Source organism: Coturnix japonica, chromosome 7, assembly GCF_001577835.2.
Source record: "Coturnix japonica isolate 7356 chromosome 7, Coturnix japonica 2.1, whole genome shotgun sequence".
Classification (NCBI taxonomy): Eukaryota; Metazoa; Chordata; class Aves; order Galliformes; family Phasianidae; genus Coturnix; species Coturnix japonica.
The window spans coordinates 12,467,690-12,489,747 of record NC_029522.1 but is presented as its reverse complement, the minus strand read 5'-3'; the positions used below and the strand labels follow the sequence as shown (position 1 = coordinate 12,489,747).

The window sequence follows — 22,058 nt, the reverse complement described above, 5'->3', positions numbered from 1 at the left end:
CAGGAAACCTGCCCTAACTTCTTTGAAACCCTGACATGGAAGGTACACAAAAATTGAGTCCTTGTGAAGTTTGTCCTGTCACCTGCAGCACGTTGGTGTACCTGCGTGTTCCTGCTGCTGGAGCTGGCCTCTTACTGTTGCTTGGCTTTGCTTTACACATCAGCGTTAGCTTGCTCTCTATCAGCAGGCATAGTGTGGAAACTCTAAGCTCTTTTCAGAGGGGGAAAAGGAATTGGAAAGTATAAGATCTGTGAGAAAGCAGGCACAAACTTTCATTGCTTAATTTGGCTGACACCAAAACAAAGTACTGTATCAGATCACTGTTTGCTTTAAGTTCCTTGGTCTGGTTTATGTGTTTGTCTAATTAAAAACCCAAATGAAATGTATGTAATATTGGCATATAAATTGTCTGCTTTTCCCTTCTTTATGGGTATTATATTTCTGAGTTTGTTTTGGGTTTTGAGCTTTATGGTGCTACTTAACAGTGACAGGTCTATCTGGTTAGACATGTCTCAGATACAAGGTGTAGAAATACCCAGAGAGTGTCAACAAATCTCATGTGAACATGGGAAGGGATTGAACCTGTCAGTTGTGTGATTTCTGCTGCTGATTCTGGACATGGTAAGATTTGGCAAATCCACTGGAAGGAATACTTTCAAGGAATAGTGATGGCAGAGATCATCCAAATAAGAGCTGTAATGTGTCTGTAAAATACCAGCACTTGGGACATGACAGCTAACACAGCTGTCAAGATTTTATCTTGTTTCTGATAAGCGAGTACAGCTTTTTACCTCTCTCTTTAAAGTCCCAGGTAAATCAATAGTAAGAAGTTTTTAATGTCTAGAAAATGGGTAAGGCTTTTGTCACATAAATGAGTTTGAGGTTCTCCGTTCAAAACCCCATATTCATGGTTTTGGGGTGTTCTTGGAGGTCCACAATTTTCCTCGATAGAGGGCTGGCCCTGAAGTATTTCCACCAAGTTGTGTTGCAGCATTACAGTTATCAGGAGATTTTGCTTTTTTTCCCTATTTGCTTAGAGGGCTGGGGATTGCTTGGGAAGTTATTGCCAGTCCTCATATGTTTGCGTTCTCTGGGGGTGGAGGGAGGGACAACTGCTGCTATCACAAGCTTGTTGCACGCTGTAAGGAAGGACATGAAGCAGCAAGTTTTTAAGCTGGTATTAATCTCTTCTGTGGTTTCAGAACGCCTCTGGGAGCCTCCCTGGATGAGCAGAGCAACCCTCTTTTGAAGGGTAAGGAAAGGCTTTACCTACTGGGATCTTTTTCTTCTTCTTCTTCTTTTTTTTTTTTTCTTTTTTTTTTTTTTTTCCTGGGAAGCATGCTCTTGTGTATGTCTGTCTGAGACCTTGGCGATTTATCAGTGGTACAACAGCCTAGTCAGCACTGCTGGGCTATTCTCACTGGCAGGCAGCTGTGCCTAAGAAACTTAAATATTTCTGGAGACTTTAAATCTTAAAAAAAAAAAAACAAGAACAAAAAACAAAACACAAAAAAACACAAAAAGAATGGGGGAGTTTGTTAATTTTCTCTCCAAGCTGGCAAGTGTTTGATAGTCTCTGTGTCTAATAACTCAGGTTGCCACACCTGAAAATTTTACTATCTGAGTAGCTCTGAATACTAAAGTTCAAAGTACAGTGAGAATTTGCAGTTAGTGACACAGTGTGGAGGAGTTACTGACTTTGTCTGAAGTCTTTGCTTGAACTCTTAATTTGGGATAGTGAGAGAGAGAGAAGAGAATGCCTAAGCCGGACTCAGAATCCTCCTGGTAAGATGTCTGGAGGCTAATCCATCAGCAGAAGGAGCAGATACGGTGGGTAGTACCTCCAGGTTTACACTCTAGTTTGCTCGAAGTCTGACTTGTAAATGCTTCTGAACACAAAAATAAAGCAGTGCTCAGTGCTGGAGTTGTTCTCTTTCAAAAAAGAAAATTAAGTTCATAAATGTGACTTCTCATTGCTTAGTGCATTTTTAGTGTATGAGTAATGCAGGGATTGTAGATATGGTCTAGTTATATCCTGTTGTGTCAATTGAAGTGTCTTGTTAGTATCTTTAGTTAAGCTGTTGAAAAGAAAACACTGCATCATGGTAGTTGTTGAACGGCTAACTGTACATTTTCAGGCATGCTGGTGAGAAATGGAGGAAGTTTTGAAGATGACTTATCCCTGGGAGCCGAAGGTGGGTGTGGCAGGATTATGACTTTTTCTAGTGAAAAAAGAATCATGTTCAGTCATCTGTTTTTTGTTTTGAAAGACAGCATTTTCCTTCTGGTTAAAGGCAGTTGATAAAGCTAGCCAAAAATAATAAAAAAAAAACAACAACTGCATGGAGCACATAGGAAAATGCAAGAAGCATTTTTCTTAATTAGGATATAGCCTTTGCTAAATGTGCTGGGCTAACCTGAAGGTCAGAGTCAACTCTGCATACTCTTCTGCCCTCACATTCTAATGCCCACAGCTGCAGCACAGCCCCAAGCACTCACTGGTCCTGTGCAAAAAGTGCTTTCCCCTACTTGTTTGTCTTGTCCATGGCTTACTCTTGGCAGTTGTGCATGCACCACTTCCACTGAAACCCTCGGGAGTGGCAAGTGCGGGGTTTTGAAAGAAGGAATGGAATTCTGTCAGCCAAGAGGCAAACCCATTAAGAGCAGAGTGCTTTTAAAAATGAAAATTACCAAAGCTGAGTAAGACCTTTGAATCAACGGTGTTATGTACCCTTCTGTCACTAGCTGCTTCCTTTCCTTTTCTTTCTCTTCCCTTTTTTAAAGGGAAGAAGATGTGGCTGTTCGTGCTGGACATGTTTGGTTTTGCTTCTCTTGCTACCATACTCCATTTGTCCTGAGGCAGAGGTGTCTGCAAACAAGCAGCTTTTAACAGGAGCATCCATAATAAAATGGCATAAAGCAGTCTCTCAAACTGGTTTTCAGTCTGGTCTGCAGGATAGGAGCTGTAAAGCTCTATCTTTTATCAGTTACAAATAAATTTTAAAATAGCCTTCATTCTTCAGTAGTTTTTTAAACTATGGCTTTCTAAGTGTCAGAATTTGCATACTTGAAAGCCCTATAGTCCGCAGCTGTATTGCCAGTGATTTTAGAGCAGTGTGATAAGGCCTGAAGAAAGAGGTATCTCTAATTTTTAACGACTCAAGACTTCTGAGAAAAACAGTTGATTTGATAATGACCTTAATCTGATAATCACGGAGGAGCAGTACTTTATTCACTCACTGCAATAGAGTAAGTAGGATTTTTTTCCCCTCAGTCTTTTCTACTTATAAGCTTCCCTTCAGTATGAGGATTTCGTAGGGAAGATGTATTTTTAACAGTCATCCCAATTGTGAGCATACAACTAAGAATGCGTTTTAGAAAATCATATCACTTTTTTGTTTCATCTCCCCTACCCCCATCATTCTCAGGGATTTCTGTACTTAGGAATCCTTTATCACGATTTTGGCAGACAGTCATTTCCATCTGTTCAGATGACTAAGATTTCAGTGCTAGAGTTGCTGGTTCATTTCCATGTGTAAGGGCATGAGTGCTGCTGCAGGGCTTTGCTTCCCATTAGAGAACAACAGACAACAGTGCTGCATGCCTCGCTGTACAGACAGCCCCTTTGGCTGGTGTGAATGGCCTGCCCTTGTGCCTCTGGTTGCCTGACTCCAGAGACAAACCAGAGCCCTGTGAGAATGGCACAGAGGGCACTAGAGAGGATCCTGTAACCTTGGTGCCCTACTGTGCTGTTAGAGCCCAAGGTTTAGCAGCTGGAACTAGTCAACAATTAATGCGTGTCAATGGGCTTGCTTTCGTACTGAATTAAAATATATATATTTTTTTTTTTTTAAAAAAGGGGGGGGGGGGATGCAGCTTCTGTGTTTCATATATATTTGAGTTCCTTTGTGATGTCTCCGGAGGTTATAAGGTCCCTGTGTTTTATTCCTTGTTGCTGAGTTGCTGGCAGAAGGCTGGTGACCATGTACATGGCCTCCATGGTTGACCTTCCTCGAGTCCACTTGACTCCTTGCATGGTGATGGGTGCCATCAGTTTCATGGATTTGGTGCAGCTTTTGTTTGTGGACTGCATGGCTCAGAGAACTAGGGCCCGGCCCTCTGTATGGAGCTAGCTGCACTGGTTTAGATGCTCATGCACATGGTATCAGTTACCTGGCCATGGGCACCAGCTGCTCTTCTCTTTCTAGCTGAGCAGTCTTTACGTGACCACATCTTTACTTTCTCCTTCTCCTTCCCACTGTGACAAACCCTTCAGCTGGTTATTATGTCTTCGATTACAAAGCAATAAATTGTCTGTTTATACAACAATTACTAACTTATTGCAAGCAAAATTTCAAGTTTGTATGATTCATTACAGCAAGTAAACAGTCCACGCAAACTTGTATTTTAGACAAAGCCTGAGTAAACTGGACTGCCTGAGTAAACTGGACTGTCTTTATATTAGTTGTAAACTAGGAACACTTGGCAATCCTATTTATATGGAAAGAGAGTATTCATAGAAGTGCTTGTTGGCTACTTTTTCATGTTGGTTGTGGGAAGTGTAGTTGTCAAGAGGTTTGTGCTTAACATCATCTTGTTTCCCTACAGCTAATCATCTGCGGAGTGATACCCAAATGGAAACATGGTAAGCATCTTTTTTTGTTTGTTTGTTTGTTTGTTTTATTTTAAGATCCGGATAGCATGGGAACAGCTAATATGAAATGCAGAAAAAAATGTACATTTAAATTCTTCCAGCAGTCCTGAGGTAGATTTTTGAGATGATGGGGAAAAGCAGAGAAAGAACGAACTGTAAATAACTACAGTATGATTTACCTTCTTTGGCTTGCTAGTTTCTGACCACTTCAGGAACAACAAGGCAAGACTGGCTTTACCTTTTGGGGAAGATGTCCTTTGGTAGCAGGGAAAAAAGACTCAAAAAGTAGAGGCTTCTGCTTTATAAGGACGGCTTCTGAATGAAATGTGCTGTAGTTAAAAGCTGCGAGTTGGCTGGAACACCATGGCCTGTATGAGCAGCACCCTTATTGCTCCTCCTGAGCCACTCTTAGGTGAATCCTCTGTCTTCTTGGGTTTCTTAGTGGCTGTTCTTGCTGTGTGGGTACTAGGATTTGCAGGATAAAATTCACATCTGGAAATTGCTTACTCCTCAGGTGTAAATAGGGTTTGGGGCATGAGGTACCAGTGAGTGTGGAGGAGCTAGCCAGCATTCTTTCCAAATGCAGGAAAGAAACTGGTCTGCAGTACCTTTTGAAAATACTTTTTTCTGTTTACCCGACTTGCAGCTTCTTCAGCTTCCCCAGCCACCTGCTGGGTGCAGCAGGGGTGAGGCAGGGATGCACTCTGGCCAGTTAGTCCTGCTGGAGCCAGTGGTGGGCAGGCAGGAGAGGGCAGGGTGGCACCTGGCTTCCTCCTGGTGCAGGGGTGGGATGATGGAGGGAGGGTTGTCTGAGGGATTTGTTTTCTCAGCTTGCATTCACATTCAAATCCTTACTCTGTGTGCGTTTTTACTGAGATGTCTCAGGGTTTTCATTTTTGCTATTGTATTTTTATAAGTGACATGTCTAATATAAACCAGATAGTGCCAAATGGGGGAACAGAAACTCAGCAGCACTGGAGACAGAGCACTACTCTGAGACAGAGAATCAAATCCCTGAACAGAACCTGTTTATTGCAGTGCTTTCTGCTTTGTTGACAGCAATGGTATGCTGGCGAAGGAGAAGAGACTTCAGTTTCACCAGAAGGGGAGAAGTATGAACTCTACAGGCTCTGGAAAAAGCAGTGCAACTGTTTCAAGGTAAAATAGTGCTGTGCTTTGAAGGTCGTGGCACAGTTCAGTGGAATTTGGCTCTGTTTTGCTGGCAAAACTTACTACTTCTGTTCTGTTAAATGGACTTGGCTTGATTTATATGAATTATTGCATTTAATAGCTGAGAAGGGAATTTTCATTTGGTTGCTTGAAAAACTGCTATTTGTTTTCTGTTGTGGTTTTCAATAAACATGGATGAGCCTGAGCCTAGGCCTTAGAAATGTCTGAAATCTTAACAACATCTTAAGATCGGAGCTTTGCAGTGCAAGATTTTTATTTATAAATAATGGAATTGGATCTGAGCTTTGTCTGGGCTTGTGTGTCTAGTAGTGTGAACCAAAACTTGGGATTCAGATATCTCCAGAATTATTTCCTTAAGTAGACTGAGCTGTAAGAGTCAAAAGTTCAATAGACAAAGCTGGTTAGTGGGCTGATCTGAAGTTGGACAGAAGGCACTTGTCCTAAAAGGAGATGCATAGACAGTAAACATCTTGTCATTTGTCTAGTGTTTCTGAGTTACTGGAGCTTTATGAGGAAGATCCTGAAGAAGTGCTCTATAACCTGGGATTTGGAAGAGATGAACCAGATATTGCTTCAAAAATTCCAGCAAGATTTTTTAACTCATCATCGTTTGCCAGAGGGATAGATATCAAAGTGTTTTTGAATGCCCAGATGCAACGCATGGAAGTGGAAAATCCAAATTTTGCTTTGACAAGTATGTATGTTTTTGAAGCAAAGTTTGTTTTTAACATTTTTAACTATGTAAACAATCTCAGATGGAGGTATCATATCTGGCAAAAACCCCGTACCGTCTAAAGGTCAAATTCCATTCAGAATCTGTAATGAGACGCATGTGTGGTTTTTAAATATGGAAGAGATGACTGCTGATGTTCACCTTGGGATGAGGGAAGATGATCTATAGTGGAGAGAAGAAATAAAAAGCATCCTGTAAGATGTATATTGCCTTCTGTTTTGTATCCTTGTTGCTTTCTTCTATGCTTGTCTTCTATTATAGCTTTAGAGTATGGAAACGAAACAAATAGCAATATCTGTCTTTTTCATGTGTTCTTTAGAACCGAGTGGGAGTTGTGAAAGCTGTCAGCAGTGACCTACTTCTGTAGTTGTTGAAGTCTGTGCCAACATTGCTGTTGACTAGGACAGGGTCTTTGTTAGGTCAGGAACAAGTATTTCTGAAACGAGGGCATAGCTGAAATGTCCTATTTTACTGGAACTGCTCTGTCCATCTACAAGCACTCCTTTTCCTGATGGTACTTTGTAAATTAACTTGCAGTTGCATGTTTGTGTTTTGGTTTTAGTTTGTAAAGGCTTTCCGTGCTGTTTTCATTGTGCATTTACTAAATACTTTTGTGAAGTTTTTTGTTGTTGTTTTTTTTTTTCCATTTCTTTGTACTATGCGGTATCCCTTTCAGGTTACAGAACTAGACAGAGTTCATCTCCTGACTTGATATAAGTAGAGGGAGATTTGATGAGGTGGGCGGGCACTGGTTATGATGAAAGCTCTCTCTCCAGATACAAGGAGAAGACTAACTAAATAACAATTCGAACAGCTGCGTAGAAATGGATCAGCAGTTTTGAGCTGTGATGACACCAAAGTTCCTCTTAAACTCCATCTTATATTTTGTCTTGTGCAGGTCGTTTTCGCCAGATTGAAGTGCTTACTACTGTGGCCAATGCTTTCTCCTCCTTGTATTCTCAAGTCTCTGGGACTCCTCTGCAGAAAATTGGTAGTATGAATTCAGTGTCTTCCAGCAAAGAAGCATCCAGCCCTCCTCCCTTAACTCGCAGCAATACAGCCAGTCGGTTAATGAAGACCTTGTCCAAGCTTAATCTTTGCGGTGCACAGCAGACTGATAGTAGTGGCTGCTCAACGCCTTCACCTGTTGAAAAAGGGAAGGGTCCAGATGAGACAGAGAGTAAGGAAAATGATGCTAAAAATGACTCTAAGTTGCCAAAATTCTCCAAAAAGAAAGATTCTTCCTCTTTTCTGGCTACTGTAAAGGAGGAGATATCCAGTAATCAGACAGATGCTACAGACACTCACAGACTTGAGATTGTGCCTGCTGGAACTGATAAGGATGAGAATACTGTGTCTGCAATAGATGTGCAAAATAGCAGGCTGGTAAGCCCCCAGGACAGACAATGTGAAGAGCCTGGTGTTCTGGACCCTTCCAGCCTCAGTAGCAGTTCCAACATGCCTAACAACACCACGTCTGAAAGTGGTGCCCCAGCACAAAGGCCATCTACGGCATCACTGAGTAGAGAGCCCTGCATGCCTCTTGCCAACCCCTCTGTAATGAATCTAATGCTTCAGCAGAAGGACTCCTTTGAGATGGAGGAGGTAGGTGGATGTATGACTTTGTTTTTGGGTACAGTTTACATAGCTTGCTGGCTGCCAGCAAAGGAATGTTTTCTCCTGTGTACTTGAGAGAGTTTTCTCCAGGGATGCTTTACATTCTCTGAATGGTAGGACAGATGTCACTTTCTTTTTGTAGGTTGCTGTAATTGCGCCTTTCATTTAAGCATTGTTGATAGCAATAATGTTGTTCTTGAGTCAGTATGAATTTTCTAATTTTTTTCATTGTCCCAAAGGGGTTCTAATTCTCAGGTTTCTAGAAGTGGTTTGTTGACTAGGCTAGTGAATGTGCAGCCTACAAATTCAAAAACGCATTTAATATTTAGTTTTTGCATAGATTCGCTGATTGGATTGCAAGATCTCTTGTAAATTAGCAAATGATTTTGTGGGTGCTTTTTGACATGGCTGTTAACAATCCAGAAGCTAACGTTTTCATGTATGTGAAGTAGATGTATAAATGAAGGATTGTGATTTCTTTGCTGGAATGAGTGAAGAAAAGTGTTGATAGGAAACTTCCAGAGTTTTACAGAGAATAACAAATTGATAGTTTCGAATATATTGTGCCTACTGTTGCATTGGCACTGCAGGCTTTTGAGTCTCTTCTAGATCAACTGATGTTACAGCTGAAGGTGCTCACTGAGAGGAAAGAAATAATCCAGTGCCTTCTGGTTCCTGCCATTTGTTTGCATCTCTGTGCCATCAGCCACATGTTGTGTGGCCATCTACTGAACAACAACAGAGGACTGATCCAATTGAGGGGAGGAAAAGAAGCCCTGTGTATCTTTATTTATTTTTACTGGGTAGTTTTCAACTAGATAATTTCCTTGACGTAACGTTGTATAGCTGCATAGATACTTGTGTTGGCACAATGGGAGGGGTCTGAGCGGCAGTGCATTTTGCTGTATTCTTGAGAGCTGAACTGGTTTCTTCCATAGTAGAGGAGAAATCTGTATTTTCTCATTCATAGCCAAAGCTGTGATAATTTTTAAAAACAAACAAAAGAATTTATTTTTTCATAGTAAATTGGGCTACAAAAGGCTGTGAAATGAAGAATGCTTACCAAATTCTGCATAAGCCAAATGCAATGCATTTGCAATTTTGGTTGATAGAGTTTGCAGTGATGCCAGTCCATAAACACAGCTGTTTTGGCATGATGACATATAATGTAGGTTGGAGTTGTGGTGAATTTTTGTTTATGCAACCAAGTATATACGTATCAACTGGTAGAGGGATTCAGTTTTGTTACAGAAACTTTAGAACAATACTTGGCAGCTTGATTTCATTTTTGTGCGTCTCTTAAGCAGAGTCTAATGAACAATACACTTCATTAGAAACTGAAAAATAACTCCTTCCAAAGTTTTCACAGCTTGATATGCGTAACAAAGATGACAGATATATCAAGGAAGCTCTTTGCATGAGTATGAATGCCTTGGAGGTTCGCGTGCCATTAGGAAGTCTGTTGCTGGGAAGATAGCTAGTGTGGGAGTGAGTCAGGGCAGGATTTCCCCCCCAGACTCCCTCTCCTGAGATGACCAATTAGAGCACGAAGGTCGCTTACTGGCATCAATACTGGCTGAAGGGACAGGGCAGGACAAGTGCTCTGCGCACTTGTTGAGGTGCTGTCTGCCAGCCAAGGACAGGAGGTGGAAGATATTTAGATGAGAAGAGGCTTCATGAGTTGGAGGTAGCAAATTTAGCCATCGGAAACCAGAAGGTTTAAGATAATCAAGATATCTTTCCTGAAAGGCTAGTCAGATCTAGCCTTTAGTCTGATCAAAAGGGCTTGTAAGATTACTTACTGTTCCTTCTTTTGGTGTTGGTGTTTTTGTTTGTTTCTTTGGTTTTGTGTGTTTGTGTAGTTTTGTGTAGTTTTGTTTTTTAATTAAAAACTTAAATATTTTTCCTAAACTTAAATGGTGAACTTCTCCTATGCTCCCCTGCTTTTGTCAAAATAATCATTTAGCTCTTTCATAATACAGCCTTCGTCTCCTCAAGGAATAGAAGCCTCTTGTTTTATTATGTAAGAGTAATGCTGTTCACTTATTAACAGTGAAAAGTTCAGGCCAAGTAGTTCTCAAAATCTTTGTTGCTGAAAAAAGGCATTCTTGTGGCTGCTATACACATGATTTCGATACAAAAAGAGTTTCTCCTTTAGCCAAACACTAATTTGGGCTTCAGACTGTTAGTATGCTGATTTTACATTTTTAATTTAATCAAAACTGGAAAGGAAAATGTCATTGTTAATTTTGTAAATAGATAGTCAGACCATTAGAGGGGAGAGTTAGGGAGTTAGTTGGATTGGGGGTTTTGAGCATGTAAGCTTTTATGTGAACCATGAGTTGTTTTTTTTTCTGTTGCACTGACAACAGAAAGTGATAGCTTTTGAGCTAAACAAAGGCCTTCCTGTTGAAATTTGAGGCGTATTCCTTTCATCATTTGAATGGCTGTCAAATAAATGCTTTCTTAATAATGCTGTTTCACAAAGCGTTTAAGTAATGGGATTAATTTTCATGTAGTTTTGTTTCCTATTTGAAATCTGCATGACTTTGCATGTTATCTTCCTGTTTTGTACTGGAAATACACAAGTTACATTTCTATAAGCAGTAATGTGGGGAAGCCTGGAGTAGCACAGGAACCAGTTGGCCTCACAAAACATTCCTCTCCTCTATAGATTCAGAGTACAGAGGGGGATCTACCACACATTCCAGCTTCTCACCAACTGGCAGTGACCAAATCAAGGAAAGGTGAGTAGATTTCAACTTATAGGAGACAGCAGTCTACTGAGATTCCTTCCTGTTAGAAATGCTGATTCATGTATTTAAAACTTCTAAAGTTTCTCTTCTCTTTAGAGTAAATTAAAAAAAAGATTTGGGTTTCATTTTCAGTGAAATCACAGTACATCATTGCAAAGTGGCAACCAAATTACAGGCAAGATGACAGCACTGTAACCTTACTGCCTGTTTGCACTTTTGTGCCACTGATAATAGCTCAGAGAAACAGACATGTTAATTCAGATTGTATGGGATTTTTTTTCCCCTAGCATATCCTGTAATTTAAGATATCCATTTAAACTAAAATTATAATGTTTTAAACCTAAATTTCATGATATGTTTAGCCTTTGCCAATATGCTACTGATCTATCTGAACCTGGTCTGCAGAGAAAACTAGTATGCACATGGAAATTGTATTCCCTCATGTAACAAAAAGTGCCCTGGCTCTTGTGGCTCACATGTGCTTTCATCTCTAATTGTTATTTATATTTTATGGTTTTGGAAGAAGGAAAAGGCTGATGTTTAATTTTGACTGTTACTGGCCCTTATCTGAAGTTGGAAAGTGAAATCTGCTCTCTGATGTCTACATATAATTAAAGAACTGGATCTAGATGTGTTTAGCAAGATACCTAGCTTTAGTGCAATTTCTTGGTGAAACAATGTAGCTATCAATATAAGATGCTGAAGAGAGATGCAGAAAATTTTCTTAAGGCACAGAGATTCTCATTTACTTCTTCACAGACGAACTGAGTCTTGTGAACTGTCAGCTGAATTGCATTAGTATGGTTGAACATACTCAGCACCCTTTGCTGAAGGTTGACGATTGGCTACTAGGGGTATGTTGTGCTACAAATTCATCAGTGTTTTGTACAACACAGCATTGCACACCCAGATCAAATTCTATAATCACAGAATCACCAAGGTTGGAGCAGACCTTTAAGACCATTCAGTCCAACTGTCCACCTGTGTCACCAGTATATCCCACTAAACCATGTTCCTCAGTACACAATCTGAACATTTCTTGAACACCTGCAAGGATGGTGACTCCACCACCACCCTGGGCAGCTCCCTTTCCAGTGCCTGACCACACTGTGTCATGAATACAGGCTAGAAGGAAGGGCCACCAGAAACTGCATTTCTAACTGCTCCCAGCATTTCCCCCCAGTCTGTATTTTAAAGTTAATGATTACATGCTTTCAGGCAATCGTTTGCCTGTGGTTAAAGCTCTCGGGTAATAGATTAGTGCAGGTAACATGACAGAAATGCACTCTTTATAGGTCAGGTCTCTTATTTCCCTGGTCTTGGCAGCTACAGAAACAGTTTTTCAGAGAAAGGTCACTAATAGTGGAACTAAGAGCTGCAGTCAAGGAGGATAAATTACAGATGTATTTTTCCTTCTCCTAAATGGTCAGTTTTATATTTTTGGTTCCCACTAGCTATCTTACCTTAAAAAAAGAAAAACTATGATTCTATAAAAATCATTTTGAGTTAGAAGGAACCTTCTGGATTGTATTACTATGTGCGTGAACAGCACTGAGGCTACTGTGGCTTAGACTCCTCATCAGAGCATATTTCTAATGTCAGGATAGCTGTGGTTATAAGTGGTAGGCTTGTTTCACAGTGGCTTCTAAGTGATTGTTTTGCTGCAGTAGTGTCCTTATTAAATAGGTGATGGATCTGCAAAGAATTCTGAATCATATTGATGCACTATCTTGATGTACTTCTTCGGTTATGTATTCTAAGCTGTGCTGAACTGAAGTAGCTTATTTATTATGCTCCAAACTGGCATTCTGTTCTTGTTGCGCAATTCAGATGTGTATATCTTTTCTTTTTGCTCACAGATAGGTTTGAGGCTTTTTTTAGGAACACAGTAAGCTTCATGTGCTTTTTACTGTAAACACACAGTGCTGTTAAATGTCCAGCATTTAAGGAAGAAAAAAAACACTTCACTCACCTTTTGCAAAGTTATCTGGAAGGAAGGCTTGTTAGTTGGAAGACAAAATTCTTCCTGACAAGACAAATATAGGCACACATAAAGAACAAAATATTCTCAGAGTTTTTTTGTGCTGAGTGTTTTGTTGCTGCCATAAGTAGCTTTGTCAAATTTTGGATTGACAGAACTATTTCTTTTAAAGTATCTGACACACAAAGTCAAAAACAGTAACTAATTTTGAAAACGTAGTTCTTAAAAGTGAAGAAAGCAGATCATTGGCACTTCCTGTCCTTAGTGTATTGTTTTATTTATGCCTTTTAGTGGTTGCAGTTCCAGAAGTAGACTGGAGATATGGGGGAGTGAAAAGGAAACGTTTGGAACAGATTTAGTATCTGCAGGAATCAGTGTTTGCACTTCCAGAAGCTAAGAAATCCCTGGGGACTTTTAAGAGTTTCTTGTCCTGATGGTGCTGAGCTTCATTGTGTGATCAATATGAGGAGAAAGAGCAGCAGGTCTTAAATCCTGGAATTGAATACTTCAAAGTTGGGAGTATCAATTTCTTAATAATCACACGAAAATCAGAGTGTATAATGCTTTGCCAATACTGTAGGTACAAGAAACATAGATGTTAAAGAGTTTCATGGGCAGTTTCCATGTATTTCTCCTCCTCTATCAGCAGCAGAGTGATGCAGAACATGAGCATTTGATAGGACAGTTTCAATCTGTGGAATTGTCAGTCTGCTGGTAGGTGAACGTTATTTTACAACATACAGAATAGATGAATTATTTTTAATAATTTATTATTAAATAAATAATGTTTAATTAATAATAATAATGATTAATATTTAAATAAATAACTGTTTAATCTGTGCTTTCATGTTCTGTAAACCACAGACCTCTTTCTTCATCATCTGTTTCTGCTTAGAACTTTGTCAGCGTATTTACTGTATTTTTGAATACCCACATTGCTCTGGCTTGCATTCAGTGCCTAAAAATATTTGATGTTTTATGCAACTTGAAACAATCATCCGAGGGGCATTTCAGTCTCGTGCTCTGTTTAACTGGGACACGAGTTTTATTGTTCCTTTTCTTCTTTTCATCTTGAATGGTTCATCTTCCTACACTTTTCTCCAGCCTCAATGCTGAGTTTTCTGCATTCAGGGTTAGGAGAGAGGAGCCATTTCTGGTTAGCAGTTCTTTGTCTTAAGATTCTCTACTGCCAGGGGGCATTTTAGTCAAGATCTAGAAGAAACTTTGTATTTTAAAAAATAAAAACTGAATGTTAATCTTTTCCCCTCATCCGCTTGAATCTGAAAGACATCCAAGTGACATGGAGCAGGTTGGCACTTCAGGGTCAGGAGTTGACAGGAAAGATGGATACCACTATGTATTAGCACATCACAACCTAGTGATTGATCTTTCCAATTTTTATGGAGCCAAGCATTATCATTTCACTTCTGAAGTAGAGATTCCTGTTTGTTAACAGTTTTTACTTCATTTATATGGAAAATGCTGAGAATTTGCAAGAGAAGGATTTGGTAGAGGAAGACTGCTTATTAAAATGTCTTCTCTGATTTTCTTTAAATTAAAATAAACAAACAAACAAAAAAACCCCCCAAACCCTAGCATCTGTATAACAGGAAGGGACGGCAACATTAAGGGATGTATCTGTAGGTGGCATCAAGGATGTTTGATTCTGCTGATGTGGTGCTAATTTATTGCCATGGATAATGATGGTGGGGCAGGTATGAGAGCCTCTGGTCTTAACTGACTATTTACATGGCAGTACCTTTCAGTAAGGTAAGGCTGTCAAATCATGTGTGTAAATTACAGGCCCTGTGGAAAATGATATAAAACACTGATTTTTACTTCAGTATGCTCTTTCCTAGGAGAGTTAGACTTATATAGGGAGATGTACATATATCTAGTATTTCCTCTTTAGCTACATATTTTTCTATGCAAATACATGCATATGTATTTGTAGATGCATGACTAAGAAACAGAAAGGCAGGTCAGTATTTTCATTGGGCAATAATAAATTTCATGTACATGAAACCAGATGCCATTATATACACTGGTGCACTGTATTGAGTGCTTGCTAAGAGCCAGGCCAGTTCTAGTGAAGTAATTCCTATTGTCTTTACCAGGAGCTGGGTGGGGATGTCTGCCTTGTGGTAAAAAATTGTTTATCATTGCAGGATATTGTGGCCACCATGATAACAGAGTAGCAGCACAATTCCACAGGCACTCCCTAAAGCTGTATGAAAACATTGATGTAAAAGTTGAAAGGGCAGTTGGCCAGCTGTTCACCAGCTTCTGTGCCTATGCAGACTTATTTTTTCTGCATTGGTAAAATGTTCTTCAAAATTAATAATTTTAATATAAAATTAGATCTGACTATCCAACAGTTTCAAAACACTTTTCATAATGCATTCCAATGTGTTGAGCTGTGAACTGGGTTTAATTATATGATGACAGTTAAGTGGTGGAAGGAATGTGGGGCAAAATCCTGTTTTCAGCTACAGAGGGTAGAACAGTGAGCTTCCATAAAGGAATGAGAATGTGGTGGGGTGTAGAGGCTGAGGGCTGCTGTGGTATCATCCAGTAGCCAAACTCTTATAGTCTACTGAGGATTAGAGGTGGGATGGATTGCCGTCTTTCTGAGCAAGATGGTCGTGGTGGTGTGAACTAAACCCTGAACTTGGAAAGTGCCACCTGTGTCCAATTAAAAACAGCACTGGCATGTGGCACAGTACTGTGGGACATACTAACATCTCCTGGCCAAGGAGATCTGTGGTATACTGCCTACACTAGAGCACAGCACTCTTGGGTAGCTCCAGGGATATGGGAGTCTTTTTAGGCTGTTTGAACATTTCTCTACTATAAGTAGAAAGGAGCAAGCAGGGAGAATCTTACCTCCAATGAACAAAGTGAGTGCTAGGAATACATTTTGTCTGATTGTCAGTCAATGTGTTAGAGATGTTTTGCATTTGACCACTAAACCAGGGAGGGACCATCTCTAGCAGTTCTCAGGCCTGTGCATTGCTCTCTGCTCATCTAGTTTTGTTCTTTGGGATGCATGAGATGATGTGGGCTGGCAATGAGCCCCTTTATCACTCTGATCAGGAGGGGTAGCAGATCTGTACATCTCAACACAAAAGCAGCTGTTCTAATGAATCTATGAGAGTTAACCAGCAATTCAGTTTTTGTGGAAGAAAAACTGCAGCAGCAGCATCAGTGAGTGTGGTTTTTCCACAGTACAGGAGAGCGAAGTGTGAAAAAAGGTTCCTCTGCCAGCACTGTTCAAGGTTTCACAAGTAAAGCTATGCATGAGGAAAGGTTTTGCTCTCCCTATGATTGAAACCAGCAGGTCTTTTTTTGAATTGTTCAAAGTGGAATTTGAAAAGGAATAGGGCTACCTACTTAATGTTACTTTGATATAAAAGGAAAGCATGTGTTGAATGCAATTGGTTTAAAGGGTAGTGATCTATAACTGAACTGTAGTTGAGTTTTGCTTTGTTTTAAGCAGATCAGCTCTTACGGACTGCTAGTCAGCACTCAGATAGCAGTGGATTTGCTGAAGATTCTTCCACAGACTGTTCTCCATTTAATCAGCTTCAGGTAAGTCTTCCATACTGTGGCTGGCATTGCATCATTTGTTGTCAGGAAGGAAGAGGGTATGCTGATGTTTGACACCTGTTGCAACCATCAGTCAAGGTTCTGATAAACTTCTCATTTTCAGAACTGGATCTACACAGTCCCTTATACTGTGTTGAAATTTCAAAGCCTTCCTGGTAGGAGAGTCTGAGTATGCTTCGGCCTGGAATAAGCTCTAAACACAGTATTTCCCATGTGCTATTTCTGATATATCTTTTGTTACTGGCTGAGGCTTCAGAATTGCAGTCCATTCCTCTTTGGCATGAAGTAAGATTAAGGTGATTGGATAATATAATTTTTCCAGTGAAATTGTGGAATTCATTTCATTCTCTTGCATCTTTTTTTTTTTTTTTTACTTCTCACTTTTTTTCCTTTTTGCATATTTTCTTATATTCTAGGTAGAAGTTGACAGAAAGAGTAAACATTTTCATACTACCTGTACTGTGTAGTTATACCGATGTTTAGTCAATCTTCAGAGTCCCATATGCTCTTTCCCATTCCAGTTCCTTTGTTCTGGAATTTCCAGTGATACTGACCAGAACTCTCATGTCTTCAGGGAGGCTTTTGGTCAGCTGGATGCTTATGTGACTACACACATTTGCTCAACAGCTTCATCTGATAATTAGCAATCATATTCTCTGTCTCTCCTAATGCATTCACATAGTAATATGCCTAAGTTGGTTCCTGGCCTTAGAGCCATTGGGTAGCTTCGTGGGACCTGAATCATTGTCATGCAGAGTATATGAAAGTTGGAGTTTGGGTTTCACCAGTAAATTCTTTTCTGTAGCTTTTGTCTGCTGGACTTGTTTTATGCTACCACGTGTGAGGCTTTCCTTGTAGCACACCAAATGTTCTAAAAGCTATTTGGCACTTACTAGAAAGAAGTTCTCATCCACCAAAGCTTGCTTCTCAGCTTCAGTACTGAGATTGTGTGATTTTCTGTTTACTACTTTGTCACTCTCTACCAAAATGGAAGCAACAGCAGGACTACTCCCATTGTCTCCTTTAAGCATCAGCTTACATTTACCAAGAGTGACAGTGAATAATGGAAATTGTGAGCATGAGTTTCTAGAAAGAGCATAACAATCTGAGATACTGATTCTACTCTCAACTAAGCTTGAACTACACTGAAGTAAGTTGACAGGCACGTTAGCAGTCTCAAACTAGAGTTACTCACTCAGGTTACAACCTGATTAAGCATCCATTAAAAAAAGTGTGCTGCATCTAAATGCATCTTCAATGGAAGACTAGTGGAGTTTGTGTTGGTTGCAGCGTGATAAGATTTTTCTGCCTTCTATTATGCTGCTTTGAAAAGATGTATTGAGACTGTGCGAGATCTGTGGCATAGAGTTGCTAGGCTCTCTTCTACCACCAGTACTCCTTTACTCAGGACAAGTACTGATCTGACTAGAAAATATGGGTGAATAATGGGACTAGGAAAAAAGAACTTGGCAGCTAGTAAAGAGAAGCTGTGAAAAGATGAAGGGGGTACAGAAGGGCGTATGTATTTTCTTATATGTATGGTAAGTTAGTGCCATCTACTGTTAAGCAATTGACTCTAATAGCCTTAGCATTCATCTGAAACTCAAGAGAAGGCTGAAAAACTGGAATTGCATTTCCTTTTATCCCCATTTTGACCTTCAGTTTGGAAATCAGTCGGGAAGTCTCATGTTAACAAAGAAGTTTGAAAAATTGTCTATCTAAATACTTAAATTTTGCTTGCCTGACTGTGTAAGTAAGCAGTATGATAGATTATTAGTTATACAGTCACATATAGTGCACCTAATTATGCTTGTCTTCTTTTAATACATATGACTTAAACAGTATCTGAAAATATACAACATTAAATACTAATTTCAGTGCAGTGTTAAGTACATGGCAACCATCATGCCTAAAATACTGTTCTACATGGTGGAGATGGAATTGTTTTACAACATGCACTGTAAGTATTCACTCTAGATACAGCTAATAGCCAAAACAACAACACAAGTTAGAAAAGCATCTCTAAATTACCCAGTTGTACAGCTGAAATACAACAAATATAACACACAGTTAAAATAGTACAAATATAATTGGAAATAAAAAGCCAGAGAGTAACTAATGAAAAGGACTCACCAACTTCAAGGCATTCTAGATGGGCACTCGCTGAAGTCAAGGCTCACAACAAGAACTCTGCAAAGGGGCAGCCTCCAGAAAGAAATGCTACCTTAGTGGTGGTCAGCCCTTAAATGGGATCTGGGGGAGGTGGAGTCGAGCTTCACCCCTTCTGGGAGCACAGCTGAATTACCTTCACCTGTGCTCCTGCAGCTGACTAATCGCTTGCTTCAGATGGTTAATCAGAGGCTCAGGCTGTGATCGACTGTTTTCCTTACACCAGTTCATGTCAGCTATGGCAAATTTCCCAAACTGTACTTTTTACTACATATTCTCATGAAAATGTACTTATAAATATATCAGCCAATCATGCTGACCTAGGGAATGTGCTTTGCAATCCATATGCTCATTCTTCTCCTTTCTCATGAGTGCTTTTCTTGCCATTTATTCCCTATTAAATTAAAAGTTCACTTATGCCTATGTTCCGATCAAGCATATAGGAATGTGCATCCTTTTGCAATATGGAATTTAAACCATAATTTATTATGAGAAGGGCAAGGTGTGTTAATAAAAAGGAAGAGAGAATAGGGTAGAAATGCTGTATTCAGTCCTCAACAGGGGTTAGCAAATTAATATCAGATTCCCAATCTCGAACAATTCTACAACTTAAAACAGGCTAAGCATATAGGCAGACTTTTTCCTATTCTTGGAGTCTCACTACAATCCAAAATTCTCTTCACTTCTCTATGTGCATTCCCTAATACCACCCTTGGCTTCAGTGCTGAGTATGAACCTTTTTGGAAAGGAGATGCCACATACTTCCAGTCTGATAACCCTTTGCCATTGCTATCTAAAACACATACTATCATTTTACTGCTGCTACATTTATTCTTTTGGCAGTAATATTTATTATCAAATAAAAAAAAAGAGTGTGAATGGTTTGGCTACTTTTTCTTTTCCCTGCAAACCATCTCCTTTTGGGTGCTGTACTTCAGAATGCTTCTCTGAAACTATGGTTTCTTTATTCTCTTTCATTTTTGCCTGCATACTAATTACATTTTGGATTATTTCACCAAATAATCATAATGCCAAATGAATATGAGCTTAGGCTGTTAACCTGAGTCCTGAGAAAGTGGTAGCTGAGTCTCCAGTATGTTCACTCATTTGCTGTCTTGAATCTTCCCTAGGTTCAGGAGTCTTTGCAAGGCATGGGAAGCAGTGCTGACAGCTGTGACAGTGAGACAACTGTGACATCACATAGTGAAGAACAGAAGACACCAATAGCTAAGGAACGGCCGTGTTTCAATAAGTTTGAGGAGGAAGAAGAGGAGGAAGAAGAGGAGGAGGGTGAGGAAGAGGATGATGAAGAGGATGATATCTCTCAAGTGGAGAAAGGAAAGGTGGAGGTGTATTCTGAAAACCTAAGGATAGATGATAAAAGAAATTGTGACTATGAAGCTGAACAAAATAATGGAGGAGAAAGTAAGTCATCTCACGTACCTAAGATAGCTGGAGGAGAAGGCAGCTCTAAAGATGAAGGCATTTCCAGTGAGCAGAAAGAACTGGGGCTTCTGGAGGAAGGCGTTGATGAAAGCGATCTTGACAACGACACTGCATTTGAGTTTCCTCAGTACCAAACACACCATATCCTTAAGTCTCTGGAGTCTCTGGAAGGTGACGGCTCTACCCCATCGTCCTTAGACAGGGTTCATGTTGCTTTGCAGAGAGCCCAGATGAGGGTCATCAGCACATCTGACTCAAGGGCTGGGCGCTCTTTCTTTAAGTCAAAAGATCTCCTGAGGAAACAAAGACAGTGGTTGGCTGAATCAGGTTATCCTCTAAGGCGATCTCAGTCGCTCCCAACTGCATTACTAAATCCAGTGAAAGTGGTGTCCTCTGTGAATGTCCAGTTAAATCCAGGGAAGGAGACTCTGTGTGGTCCTCCTTCTTTCACCTACAAGTACACACACGTGGAGGAAGATGAAAAACTGACTTCTGAGGATGACAAACAGGAAGATAAGGCAGCTACCAGTCAGCCTGTATGCAAATCAACACTATTCATTGCAACTTCATCCTCTAAAAGAGAAGTGCCCCAGACTGGGCTCAGGAGACTGTCCGAGGTGCCTAGTCCCACCAGGGGACAGAGCTGCCCACTACACACCCCAGCACATATGTCCCAGTCAACATGCTCCCTGCACTCCCTCCCAAATGAGTGGTTGGACAGGCCACTCTGTGAGCACATGAGGACGCTCAGCACCCACAGTGTCCCAAGCATCTCTGGTTCTTCCCTCAGCGCTTTGCTCTCGCCCTTCAGCTGTCCCTTTTCTCCAAGGCACTCTGGATATCCTCATCGACCTCATGCCATCAACCCACCTTCCACTGTAGAAATGCAGCTTCGCAGAGTCCTGCATGACATCAGAAGCTCTCTGCAGAACCTCTCACAGGTAGGAGAAATCAAATGTGCTTCTTATTTTATTTTTTTAAAAATAAAATGTTAACCTGAATATTCTTTCATGTAGTGTAAAAAATCAGGGGGAAAAAACAACACATTGTTCCTGTTTGTTTGCTACTACTTTCAGGAGCTTCTGTTTAAATTGGCAGGTGGTCATCTCTCCAGTGCACCACTATTTTTGTGTTGAAGTTGTTCATGTTGCTCTTGATCCAGATCATTAGTAAACTGATTTTTTTTATTTTTATTAAACTTATGGTTATTCTTAGGTGTGAGGGAGGAGCAACGTATGCCTCATAAGCAGTTATTTTAAAGTGATATTTATTAGCTTTAGATATGAAAATATATCTTGCCTTTAATCTTCACTAATGATTTTAGTGATGATCATTCATTCAACTTAACATTTCTGTGCTGTTTTATGCTAGTGTTGTGCATGTTCAGCTCTGGAGCTACTAAAATAATCTTGAAGTTATCAGCCTTTTATTAAGAATCAATTGTGTCACAGTGTGTGAAATTTTGGTGAATGTGTGAATCTTCTCAATAGTCAGAGAAGAAATGTTTTAGAATGCAAGCATATAGATGTACATGATCTGCTCCAAAAGTAACGCCTCCTATTTTCTTCACGGAAACTGCAACAGATAAAAAGAACACAATAATACTATCAGGTAGAAAAAAAATCAGCTGGAAAACACTTTCATGATATATTCACCACTGTTAGCTATGCATTTTCAGCAGTGGTGAACAAGAACTTGCATGCTGTGCTCATAAAAATCTGCATGGCTGTCCAGAATGCAGCTTGTCTTTCACATTACTGTCGCCACTGATGAAAAGCACCACCCACAGCCTCACTGTGCCAGTATTCATTGTTTGGTCTCTATAAATGTTCAGCAGGTGTTGATGAATGTCCTTGGGTGAAATTTTTTCCACCTGGATGAATTCAGAGGCACATCTTTGCT

General features: G+C 40.0%; 1 protein-coding gene and 1 long non-coding RNA gene across 2 annotated transcripts in view; one reads left to right on the top strand and one right to left on the bottom strand.

The window, feature by feature from the left end:
• Positions 1–22,058, top strand: part of ITPRID2 (ITPR interacting domain containing 2) — a 39,195-nt gene that overhangs the window by 4,456 nt on the left and 12,681 nt on the right. Inside the window, exons 4-12 of the mRNA XM_032446002.1 lie at positions 1,203–1,252; positions 2,139–2,195; positions 4,609–4,645; positions 5,714–5,812; positions 6,331–6,539; positions 7,477–8,183; positions 10,870–10,942; positions 16,432–16,523; positions 19,841–21,097. Of these exons, the coding sequence (XP_032301893.1) occupies positions 1,203–1,252; positions 2,139–2,195; positions 4,609–4,645; positions 5,714–5,812; positions 6,331–6,539; positions 7,477–8,183; positions 10,870–10,942; positions 16,432–16,523; positions 19,841–21,097 (2,581 nt within the window). The remainder of the gene's footprint in view (positions 1–1,202; positions 1,253–2,138; positions 2,196–4,608; positions 4,646–5,713; positions 5,813–6,330; positions 6,540–7,476; positions 8,184–10,869; positions 10,943–16,431; positions 16,524–19,840; positions 21,098–22,058) is intronic.
• On the bottom strand, positions 7,211–19,857 carry LOC116653693. The gene is made up of 2 exons (XR_004308055.1): positions 19,771–19,857; positions 7,211–7,722 (listed from the first exon to the last, which is right to left on the bottom strand). It is a non-coding gene; the product is annotated as an uncharacterized LOC116653693 (long non-coding RNA).